The sequence below is a fragment of the Galeopterus variegatus genome, unplaced genomic scaffold, assembly GCF_000696425.1.
Source record: "Galeopterus variegatus unplaced genomic scaffold, G_variegatus-3.0.2 Scaffold153, whole genome shotgun sequence".
Taxonomy (NCBI): Eukaryota; Metazoa; Chordata; class Mammalia; order Dermoptera; family Cynocephalidae; genus Galeopterus; species Galeopterus variegatus.
The window spans coordinates 250,029-262,506 of record NW_007726264.1 but is presented as its reverse complement, the minus strand read 5'-3'; the positions used below and the strand labels follow the sequence as shown (position 1 = coordinate 262,506).

At 38.7% G+C, this 12,478-nt stretch overlaps 1 protein-coding gene across 2 annotated transcripts in view; it reads right to left on the bottom strand.

Moving 5' to 3' along the window:
- The window catches only part of RELN (reelin), a 472,813-nt gene extending 460,466 nt beyond the window's left edge, over positions 1 to 12,347 (bottom strand). For both annotated transcript variants that reach the window (XM_008592225.1, XM_008592230.1), the window contains exon 1: positions 11,998 to 12,347. In XM_008592225.1, the coding sequence (XP_008590447.1) occupies positions 11,998 to 12,223 (226 nt within the window). In that variant the 5' untranslated portion in view covers positions 12,224 to 12,347. The remainder of the gene's footprint in view (positions 1 to 11,997) is intronic.
- Positions 12,348 to 12,478: the final 131 nt, after the last annotated feature.

Here is a 12,478-nt window from a genome sequence, read left to right as displayed (position 1 = left end):
TACCCTCAGGCTGTCTGAGAACCTCTGTGGGTTCCAAACAGGAAGCTCTCAGTCTGAATCTGTCTTCCACCTTCTGATTTAACTTCTACCAGGGGTTAATGGATCTCGGTTCAGACCTGATGGCAAACTTTGGGATGAATTGTAACAGTGACAAATCAGGAAACATTTGTGTGCTGATGGAAGTATGAGAGAAGGGCAGACCCTGCTTCTCGTCACTAGATGTTGGCAGCCTTGCCATCCCTCATGTGTCACTCCTCGCCTGGTTGCCATGAAGTCTAGAGCTGAACTCTGTCCTCTACGGCAGGAGGTGAATTATTTGGAGGCAAGAGGAGAGGATGCTCAGCAGTTGCTCCTTTTTTCCTCATTCAAATGAGCTCAACAGAAAGTAATTTTTTGAAGATCTGATCCATGTATGAAAAATAACTCCACAAAGGCAAGTTCAAATCAAATGTTATCCCACTGCTTTTGATATCACTGTAGGAGCAGCACTTTGAGCAGTGAGCAGGTCAGACACTGTAGAAAACTCTGGGTTGTCACCAGGGACTTTTATTGTGTGTCATATCACTCAATTTCACAGCTGTACCTGCAGACTGATAACATATTACAAACAGCTGAACAAATATATTACAGATACACATATTGTATATATTTTATTGAATATTAATATATTGAATATATTCCAAATAGATGAACTTCAATGAAAATCTTTTAAATTGTCCCTCTCTACCTAAATTTAAAGTTTTCCTCCTGAATACAAGAGGAATAATCTCTATTAGTGAGTCAGAGAAGAAATTTCCTATTTACTTTAAAATCTTAATAAAAATTAAATTATCAAAATGTTAAAAATAAATTTGAACAAAAACTAAATCACTTTTTTTGTACCTTCATTTGTCATCACACGTTGAAGGCATGTTAACTCTCTCAGGCTGATAATATACTAGATCATATCTTTGATTTGTACTTTATCTAGAAGACAATGTCTAGTCAAAGAATTATGGATAGCCAATGAAATTCCAGCTTTGTTTGGCATGGATACCAGGCTTTGTTTGGCATGAATAGCAACAACCTTTATTTTAAATGACAAAATTAGCTTTTACTTTTCCATGTTTTCTCTTTCTTGAAATGTCTTTTATTACTTCCTATAATTTTCCCTTTCCTGAAATAATCATCATTTCTAAAAAGAAATGCATACTGGTTAAAAGTATGGATTCTGAAGCAAGGTGAACTGAGAACTCCAGCATAGTAACTTTGCAATCTTGGACAAAACACTTACCTGTCAGTGACTCAGTTTCTGCATCTGTAAAATGGAGATAACAGTATCTGCCTTATGAGGTTTTTGTGAGAATTACCCAAATCAATGTCCGTAGGCATTTAGATAACTGTCTGGCACACAGTAAGTGCTACTTTAGGGTTTGCTGTTGTCACTGTTGTAATTAATTTATTAGGAGTCCTTGAGTTGCCTTTTTCCAGATAGTATCAGTGCTTGGAATGGGAATGTGAACCCAATTTTTCTAAATCCTAGAACCAACTAATTTCTTTATATTCCTCCCTCACAAACACTGCACATATAACATTTCTGCTGGATGAGAATGCAGGAACTGTTAAAACATGAAAAGGAAGTGTGAATAGAACTGGAGCTATGACCACAGGATATCTCAACATTCATAACAAAGGTGGCCTAAACTAAAAGGTTACGTATCTCTGAAGGTAAAACTGAGATGTCTATTTCCTCTGTCAATATGTAACAAGCAAAAGAAATGACAAACTTGGATTTGGTCCTAGAGGCTGAGACAGATATAACAAACAAGGTTAAGATTGGGCACAGCTCACATTCACAACCATGTCTCCCATCTAGGCATTTTAAATGTAAACATGATTTATATATGGTGACTGTATTAGTCCATTTCTATTGTTTATAACAGAATACACAGAATTGGGAAATTTATTGCTTACAGTTACAGAGGCTGGGAAGCCCACAGTACAGGCAACACATCTGGTGAGGGTCTTGGTGGTGGCAACAGTGACCCAGGGGTCTCATATGGCAGAAATGGTGGAGCACAGAGAGAGAGACTCTCAAATGTTCTCTCTGTTTTTTTTTTTTTTTTTTTTTTTTTTTTTTTTTTTTGACTGGTAAGGGGATCAAACCCTTGACTCAGCGTCGTCCGTACCACGCTCAACCAGTGAGCGCACTGGCCATCCCTATATAGGATCCGAACCCGTGGCCTCGGTGCTATCAGCACCACACTCTCCCGAGGGAGCCACAGGGCCGGCTCTCAAATGTTCTCTTTTTAAAGCCCTCAGAACCATGCCCATGACCACCATTATTAATCCATTCACTACAGCATGGTCCTACAATCTAATCACCTCTTCAAGGCACCATCTTTCAATCACCATAATAGGATTTCCAACCCTCAGCAGTTACCGTGGGAATTAAGTTCTAACATATGAACTTCGGGAGACACAATTCTATCAATCCACAGCAGTGACACTGCATTTTAAAGAGATAGGAGTGTCAGGAAATAAAGTTCAGTGAAGGAAACTAACAAGCATAAATTGTCAGTATATAAGAAACCACAGAAACTAGAGGTCAGGCACAGGTTATCTCCTCAAAGCATGACTAGAAAAGTTAATATAAAATGCACTATCTTTGTCACCTGCAGAAGTAATGTGCTTTAAGGGATATTTCGAAAACATATCATCAAAAATATCTTAGGAAACATCTTAGTTCCATCAAGGTTACCAAAAACAATTCTATGGGAGGACCAGAGTAATTCAAAACTTGATACAAAAACTGTGACTGATCTAAAAGAGAATGTTAACTGGGTCATATGTGTGTTTAGAAGAAATACACATTAGGAATACTTTCTGTTGCAAGTAACAGAAACATGACAGTGATAGGAGTGATTTTTCTCGTGATACAAGAAGTCCAGAAATTATCTCAGGGATAATACAGATGTGCTGCCTAAGGATATAAATAAAGACCTAGGCTCCCTCTAAACTTCTGATCCACCATCCTTAGCTTATGGCTCTTATCGTCAAGGTCAAAAGATTGCTGGACCAACTCCTGGCTAGAAGAAAAAGATAAGGGTAGGGCAAAAAGCAAGTACCTGCTGAGTCTTTTTTTTTAGAAAATTCCCTTTATCAATTTTATCAAGAATCTTCCTAAAGACCAGAAACAGTAGACTTCCACTTCATATCACTGAATTACATGGAGCTGCAAGGGAGCCTTGGAGGTGAGGGGTATTGTTTTGTTTTGTTTTCTGTGGTTTTTTTGGAGATAAGTGTTTTTAACTGGACACATAGTTAATCTGAACAAAATAAATTAGCAAGAAAGAAAGTCCTAGTGATAACTGGATAGACAACAATCAATGTATGACACAAAATGAGCCATTACGGAGTCTAGAAACAAGGCAATCTTACTCTACCACTGTCTAAGAAAGAATATGCCAACTACACCAGCTGATATGAGTTGGACAGAGAAACTTTCATACATTCTGGAATCTGCCATTGAGATCATCTAACTCCAGACTTCCAAACAATCTACTTATAGTCATTTGAATACCCATATAAATTTTGCTAGAGTGGACAGACAGAATGCACTGGCCAGCCAATGCCTTTATCCCAATAAGTCTATTTTTTATTGTAAATGAACTAGCCTTCCAGTTCACCACCCAATCACTTGTGAACTTAAGTTTCTCCAGCCAGTCCCCGAGGGCCTGGCAAACTATGAGTCTACTATCAACATTTATCTCTCTCAGTTCTAATTTTGCTGATATAGTTTTGTATTTTAAAATTATATTACATGGGTTGTAGACATATGTGTTACAGGATTTGACAAAATATATTAAACAGATGTCTATACTTACTTATCTTGAAATCTTTCCTAGGCTACCACCTAAACACACAAAATTTTGGTTGTCATCATAACCATCAGGAAAAATACTCAGTTTAGGAATAGGAAAGATGACTTAGGAATTGGCTAAATTTACAAAAGTTGTACTGAAACTATACTAATTAACTCAGTTTTCATTGTGGGCTAGTTATATATTTATTCTGGCTGGGAAGTACTTTCAAATCATACATATTTGGTGATAAGTTGATTTTTTTTCTACTTTTGTGACCCTCACCAATATACTCAATCTAGGATTTCCCTTGAAATGTGCCACATGTTGACAGGCTTAAAATGAACAGACATGGGTAAATAGCTCTTATTTGTATATGTCATCCTTATCCCAAGTTGGGCGATTTATCAGATGACAATAACTGCTATGTCGTAAGCACCCACCATGTGTCAGGTGCTTTATGTACATTGTCCAGTTTAATAACTGCAACTCTGAAATACAGATATTATTACTTTTTCATTAGAAATGAGGAGACTGAGGCTCTGAGAGTGACATAGTTTTGGGTCAAGGAGGCAGATCCCTCATGAATAGATTCATGCCTTCTCTGGGGATTAGGAGTAGTGAGTTCTCACTCTATTAGCTCCCAAGAGAGCTTGCTGTTAAAAGGACCCTGGCACCTCCCCTCCCTTTCTGGCTTCCTCTTGCCATGTGGTCTTGCACCCGCTGGCTGCCCTGCCATTTTCCACCATAAGTAGAAGCAGCCTGAGGCCTATGCCAGATGCAGCTGTCCCAGAATCATAAGCCAAATAAACCTCTGTTGTTTATAAATTACACAGTTTCAGGTATTTTGTTATAAGCAACAGAAAGGGACTAATACAGAGAAGATACATAACTTGCTGAAGGCACATAGCTAATATGTGACAAAGCAAGACACGCACAGGGCTCTCTCTGCTGCAAAAGCTTGAACTATTTCCACTACATTATTGTGCCTGTCTGGACTTTTCAGTGTAATAAGTATGAGTTCTCAGCCATGGAATCTCTGAATTTTTGAGCTGCAACAGACATTAGAGCTTACATGATACAAAACAATAAAACCAATTCTGTTCAAGAAAGACTATGGGACTTACCTCAAAGCAACACACCTCTTTTCTTGACTTCCCTTCTAGTGTTCTTTGCCTTACACCATGCTAACTCCCTTTTTGGTCTGTTTGGTGAGTGCCAGGTCCCTGAAAAGGTGGCATCACTATCTTGGTAGCTAGGCAACTGCAAATATGAGCTTTGTCAGTGAGATCAGCCAGTCAATGAGATAGCTTGAGGTGATGATGAATACAGGCTTTCCGTAATTTACTAGAAGCTTTTCAGAGCACTCGAGCATTCAAGACATCTCCAAATTGAGTTGCCTTTTGGATTCAGATTAATTCAATGTGCAATTTTCTAATTCTTACAACACTTCTACCTGGTATACATACGTGTTTCTGTGGACAAATTTCAGATACTGCAATTTGACCACATAACTGACAGCGGAGAAATCAGCTAACTCTGAATTAAACAACTATAGGCTTGAAAGCTCTAAGAGATTTTACAGTATAGGAGGAGGAAACTACTTTCATATTAGGAATAACTAACCCATAATTTTTTAAAAAGGGAAAATACAGCTCATGGAGAGATAAAACTGATTTTTTAAGTTAGCAATGTACAAGTCTACTATTTACCCACTTCTATTAGTGCAAGTAGCCAATGAATATAACAGCTGATATAAATGCACTGCTATTTTTCATATTATACACAGTTAGAGGAGAGAAAAGTAGAGATGGTGACAAGAGAAACCTGAAGGGAAGAAAGAAAAAGGATAAAGAATATAAAAGAGGAAAGGAACAGACTTGTGAAGCAGAAAGGAGAAAGGAAGAAGAGAGGAAAAGCAAGGACCAGTGACATGGAATGGAAAGAACAAAAGAGGAGAGGTAATAAGAAAATGTAGGAGGAGAAGGAGAGGGACCAAGAGAGAGCAGGAGCGATCCAGATGGAAGGAGAGGGGAACAGAGCAGGAAAGGAAGAGAGAGATGATGCTGAGCTGAGGGTAGTACCTACTGGAAAGTTATTATCACCCTTCTCAGGTCACTTGATTTGTGGGCACCAGAGGACCTCAATAGCCAGCGCTATTTGGAACATTCCTCGGCCCTATTGTTTTGAAAAGTCCTTTAATCAATAAGATGTTATTTTGTTTTCAAGATAAGGTTTTATTTTTTCTAAGTAAAGTTGATTTAGCATTAAAAGATAACCTGGTTTTTAAACATTTACATTGGAAACAGTTCCTACAACTATCACTTTGTGGTATTCAAAGCTATCTAATTGCCTTAGCTTTGTTTTTTGAGTTATCAGGGCTGCCTTATACTACAAATCCACATTTGTACATTTGTATCAATTCCAACCCCCCATCCCCACCCCCACCTCCAGACACACAACCTCAAATCCATTTGCTATAGCTGAGTCCTACAGGGGTTAGGATTAAAAAGGGGGGAAAATGTATAGTTTTAGAGAAGCACACATTTTAAAAATAATTGGTTAACCCATATGCACTGCATTCAACCCTTCAGAAGCTCTGCCTTTAATGAGATGGGCATGGCAGGTGACCACGGTGAAAATTATTCTCTGAGCCACACAATTGACACCAAAGTGAGATCACCTCATTCTAATGTCCTGAGAGCCAGGAATTTTTTTTAAATACATCATTACTGTGTTTGAACAGTCATCATGGGATGCTCATATTTGAAAATTCAATTCCAATTTCTACAAATGTGCTTTAAAAACTTCTTTGCTTAAAGTTGATGAGATTGAAATGATACAGTTTGGTTATGTTTTAAATGACTCTAAAATCAGGTGGAGGCGTGGATTAATCACCTCAATGTTTCTTCAAACCAAAATATATAGAGGAATGAATTTCCCTTTTTATGTGTGTTATGTTATTACTTAGACATATCCCAAACCACTTCTCTCTGTTCACAGTGAACCAGCCCATTCGAACCTAATGCACTTTGCCTTGCTTCGTTTCCCGACTGTGTAGTGTTATCCATGTTTTCTACTGCTATATGACATAAAGAACTTTATATTTTTGTGTGAATACATATTCAAGTCTTTTAAAATGCAAATGTTCAAAAAGTACTGGCCGATTTATTTATGCTTTTCAAATTAAAGGCTATTTGAAATAAACGGGTAATCGCATCAGCAACTATTTGTAAAGATTAAAGATATAATTAAATTTTCAAAGTATCATTTGAAATAATCAGAAAAACAATTATGGCTTAATATGCAACCTATCCTACATAACTGATGATGTAAGGCTCCCTGCTCACTTTATAAAGTTGACTAAATTTGAATAAAACTAATTTATGAAAAATTTGAGTCAATAATATTGATTTAAATCTTGTTAAAATATCTATCACACTCTTTTTAAAGATGAAAAGAAAAATTTATGGGAATAATACAGTTCTGAAAAAAATATGCTCAACATGATTACAATGATACAACTTTCCTGTTTTATTCTTTAACATTTAATGAAAATAAAAATAATAGTTTAAAGATTGACAAAAATTGGAGAAAAATATTCTAATTAAATAACTTCTAGAAATGTAGTGTTATGAATGAAGTAAGAATGTCTACCTAAATGAGATGTTTTGAATTATGTTTCTAAAGACCTGATTTTTTAGTTTAAGATTGGAACTGAAATTCACACAGGGAATATAAATTACATGAAGCAAGATTTATACGACTTAGGAAACAATCTGAACCATATCAGTAAAATATGTTTGGAATAAATTATAGAGAGTAAGATGAAACAAGTGACAAACAGAACAAAATGCTTTAAAATGCCCAATTTTCATAGTCATATATAAACAGGACACAGCTGCAATTCACTTATAAATTGCATTTGAAAACTGATTCCGAGAATTTAAATATGCTGACTCCAGAATCTGAGACATATAAAGGATAAATGACCACACACCTGATCAACAACAGTGTTACTTTAGCATAGGAAATTACTTAAATTCAAATAATTCCTTTGAAAAGAATTAAATTGAGACTGTATTTCCAGAAATTATGTCTGACATATTTCTATATTTGAAAGGTCATTACACTGAACTCCCTTTGCACAGTAATTGTTAAATGGCAACCGGTTGATTTCAGAACATCTGGATCAATAACAGTAATACTGGCAATTGTTATAATAAAGTGCCCTCAATACTTTATCCTGATTATTCCTTTTTATGGGTATATGTTTAGTTTTAGCAGTAGGAACTTGATTTTCCTGCCCACCCCACAATATGATTTAAAAAATAATGGAGTGGAAGTGTCACTTGAAAGAACCACCGACAGTGGTGCTTAATTTACGAAATATAATAAAATCTCCTTCTCAAAGTATCATGCCGTATCACCATTTTTTTTTCCCTTAGTCGATATTTTAGAGTATATTTCTCACTGTTAATGGAACACCATAATAACAGGGATTCTAGTCCATTTAAAATTAAGGTAAATTGTCTCACCAAAGCTCAAGTATTTGGGGCAGATTCATTTGCCTATGCTCAGCTTTCATATACGATGCTTTTTCTAATGGCTGACCTCCCCTTTCTGACAGTGACTGAGTAAAACCAATCTTGTGAGTGGGCAGGTCCTTACTGACATGATTTCAGGGGTATGTAAAAGTCTTTTTATCCCCAAATATATTATCTGCCTGCTCGGCAGTGATGCCAAAGTTATTTTAAGTAAAAGGGGGAAAATGTCTTTCAACAGTTGTAAATAAAATTGTGGGAGACTTTAACACTGACAAGTTACATTCACTATAAATTGATTGGGGGCTGAGGAGAGGAGTTGCAAACAAAAATGGTAGGTAGGCACCTGAGGGGTGTGGGTGAGGGAGAGGGATTATCATGAGAGAGGGAGGGTGCAGACTTTAGTTCAACCTTAACATGTGTCACTATACTGCCCTGCTCCCTAGGAGAAGAAGTGGTGAATCGCAGGGCGTGGCTGGAAAAGAGAAATGGCTACCTGACTAGACTATCTAGGTTTCCGTTTCCTATTTTCCCATCATTTGCGTCTTTCTACAGAAAAATTCCAGGTTTGCAGCCTAGAAATCACATTTGAGAAAATTGACCATATCTTAGGATTTGTGCAAAAATTTTAGAAAAAAGTTTTTTTAAATGTCCTGACCCTGAGACCTTTCTATTTCAACATGATGTATATGAGACATCTTTTTGCTGAGCTTCTACACTGAGGTGTACTCATGGAAAGACAATGCCATTTCAAGAGAGTCACAAGACAACAGAGTTTAAAATATATAGAAAGATGACAACAGAGATACTGAATGACACCACTTAATTAAGAGTTTGGAGCCCATTAGATGTAACCATGCACTATTTATAGAGTTGCCAATACTGCAATAAGTAGTATATAGAAAAACTATACTAGTTAATGTTGAAAATCTGTGACAATTCTGTTAGATCTGCCCGCTTCAAATTCTTTAGCACTATATTTTGTCTTCCTGTCCAAGATTTTTGATAAAAATCTTTAAATAAATACAACACATCCATAATTTTGAACCACTTTTTTCCTAGACTGACACTGGCCTCTCCAGTGAATGTGAAAACATTCTGAGCTCTGTCACACAGCCCAGGTGTCAGAGGGCAGCCAACTGATCTACAGTAATGTTCTGTATTAGGTGCCTCTATCTCAATGCATTCTTTTGGGCAAAAAAGTCACAACCATCAGCTCTGCGCCCAAACACCATTCATCCAAATGCTGAGTTCAAAGTAAGTCGTAGGTAAGACTGATTTTTCATGACATAACTGCTCCATTTTAAAGATTTAGAAGGTTAGACATAAAGCCTCAAGCTAACATTTTACAGGTTTCTCAGCTTAAGGAGACTTTTGGGCCAAATGACCTTCCATTTTGGTCATGTATCAAAATGAACCAACCACAAGGGAGTATTAGGTTAAGTTTTCCCATAGGCAGTTCAATTCTTCCAGATGTTATATAATTAATTTTTAAATTAATTTTCAAAAGTCTAAAAGGAAAAGAGACATGTATAAGCATCATTTCATTTCTAAACATTTCTTCTACCTATAGAACATTTTACAGGAAAATCTCTTACTGAAGGCCTGTAGCTATGGCTAATTCCAAAATCTAAATGTTTGATAAAACACGTAACAAGAATTTAAAATCTGACATTATTCTCAAAACTTATAATAATTTGACCTGTCAGAACTTACATAATAAAATTTCTCTCTTTTTCTGGTGGCAGAAAAGAGGTGGAATTTAGGACCTTTTCCTCCTAATGTCCAATTTGAAGTATTACGCTCATCCACTCCTTTTCAGACTTAGGGACATGAGTATTGTCAGTCTCAAGCTGACTTACATTTGATAACTTTACAGCAAAACAAAGGCTATATCATATTCTGGTGTTTATATTTAAGTTTTTTATGCCAGCACCTTACAAAGGATGTGGGAAACAGAAAAAAATTTAAAAGATTTTGTATCATCACATGGTCTTCCATCACAACCTGACAATCATACCTTTTAGACCAGCCTTGGTTCGCTTATCCAGCACTCTCACTTGGAGCTAATAACCAGCAAGAACCTTTGCTAAGGGTCAGCCTGAGTGATCGGCTCAATCAGTCGGTCTTTGAGTTAGGTCTGGGTTGCCATCATATTGGCTGGTCCTTCTATTTAAAGATTCTCACGACCTCAGAAAAGCACCAGACTGTTCTTGGGAACAGAGTGCAATAAGCACTTTTATTAAAGAAGGGACTGGTTGCAGAATATTAATGTTCCAAAATCAATTCTAAAATCCCACCAAATTAGACTCCTGCTTTACAGACAAGGCTGCCACCATGCCACAAGGAAGTTGTAAAAGCACTCTTTTAAACCTCTAGGAAACATTTATTGGGCTAAATATTTTAGAACAGATATAAAGGTTTTTTTAAAAAAATAGAAAACTCTTAAGTATTCTTAATTTTTATAAGCTTATCTATCTTAAATGCCCACGCCCACGGATTATATCCTGCCATAACAATAATCATTAGCCTATTAAAGACAGAAACTATAACACGAGCTTACTAGACAATAGTCTCTATTTGGTTGGGTATAAATATTTTTGCGTTCAAATTCTAAATAAATAGTGCCTGTCACTGCTTAAAAGATCCATAGAACTGAAATGTTCAGAAGTCCTGGTAGAAATACAGAAAACACACAGTGTTTTTATTTTTCCACATGCTCAATTTACTAGCTTAAAATATTAAAAATACATGCACTACATAAAATTATATTTCTTGGAGCTAAATTTTACTTCTTCAGTAATGTTTAATTTTGATGAAGGACTGCATAATGATCCCTTTTTAAAAGGTACCTTTAAATTATAAGGGGCTTCCAGCCTCTACCTGGAAATTGAAGCTGTGTAGATAAAAGACAAACTCATTAATAAACATCACGATGATAATTCTAACAACAAGCACCATGTTTAAATTAAGAGAGGAACCAGAAAAATCATCAATTACTGACATTTTAAACGACACTTTAAAAAGACTAGCGAGCTGGAAGCAGCCGCTTCATTTCAGGAGGGCCGTCTGACACTGAATGAAATGACAGGGACTCCTGGCTGGTGAGCAGCGGGAACTTTGCGGCTGGCGGGCGGTGCGGGGCTGCCACGGATCGGGGCGCTTCAATCTGTCACCAGCCCGTCCGCAAAACCCAGTGACAGCCCCAGCGCCACCAGGCACCCAACGGGGAACCGGGAGCAGGACAAAGGTCTGAAACCCAAGTAATGGGGTTAAAGAAACAAGATGCGCGGGTACGTTTAACGCGCCAGTTGCAAGAACGGGGGGCGGGGAGACCTCAGCCCCCACGAATTCTCAGGCGTTTAGCACAAGCACCAGCTCATTACGAGGAGATGCGTGAGGGGAGTTGTGCGGCGGGTTGAGAAGAAATCCCAACTCGTGACTCCGTTCTCCACTAACTTTGTTTTCTCTCCCTGGACAGAGTGCAACGTTCGGGCACGGGCTGTCACGGTCCTTGCTTTAAATGGTCCTTGTAAGAAGGAAAGGGGTAAAAAGCTGCGCTCGCGGGCGCACCGGAGCGGCGGCGAGAACGGAGATGCTGAGGTACCTACCATGGTATTCTTGTCCCGGTACGTAGTAGGTGGGGTTGCCCGCAATGTGCAGGGAAATGAGCACCTCGCCCTGCTCCCCGTCCCCTTCCAGCTCCCCGTGGTGGGTGCACAGGAAAAAGAAGGGCGAAAAGCGGGGGTAGTAGCCCACCGCCGCGCGCGCCCTCAGCGTCGCCCCCAGCAACAGCGCCAGGAGGACAGTCCGCGGGGCCCAGCAACTGCGCTCCATGCCGCCGCCGCCGCCGCGCGCTCTGCGCGCCGCTCGCTCATTCAGTTTTGGAGACGCCGGGACGGAGGAGCCACGCGGAGGGAAGGCGAGAAGGCGGAGGACCGGAGCAGAGCGGGCTCGGGAGCGGGGCCCCGCCGGGAAGTTCCGCGGGAGACGGCGGCTCCCAAAGTTACTTTGGGCCGCTGGCGCGCGGGGCCGGGACTGCGGGCGCCGAGAGCGCGTTGTCCGCCGCCGCCGTGCGCCGCCGCCGCCTCC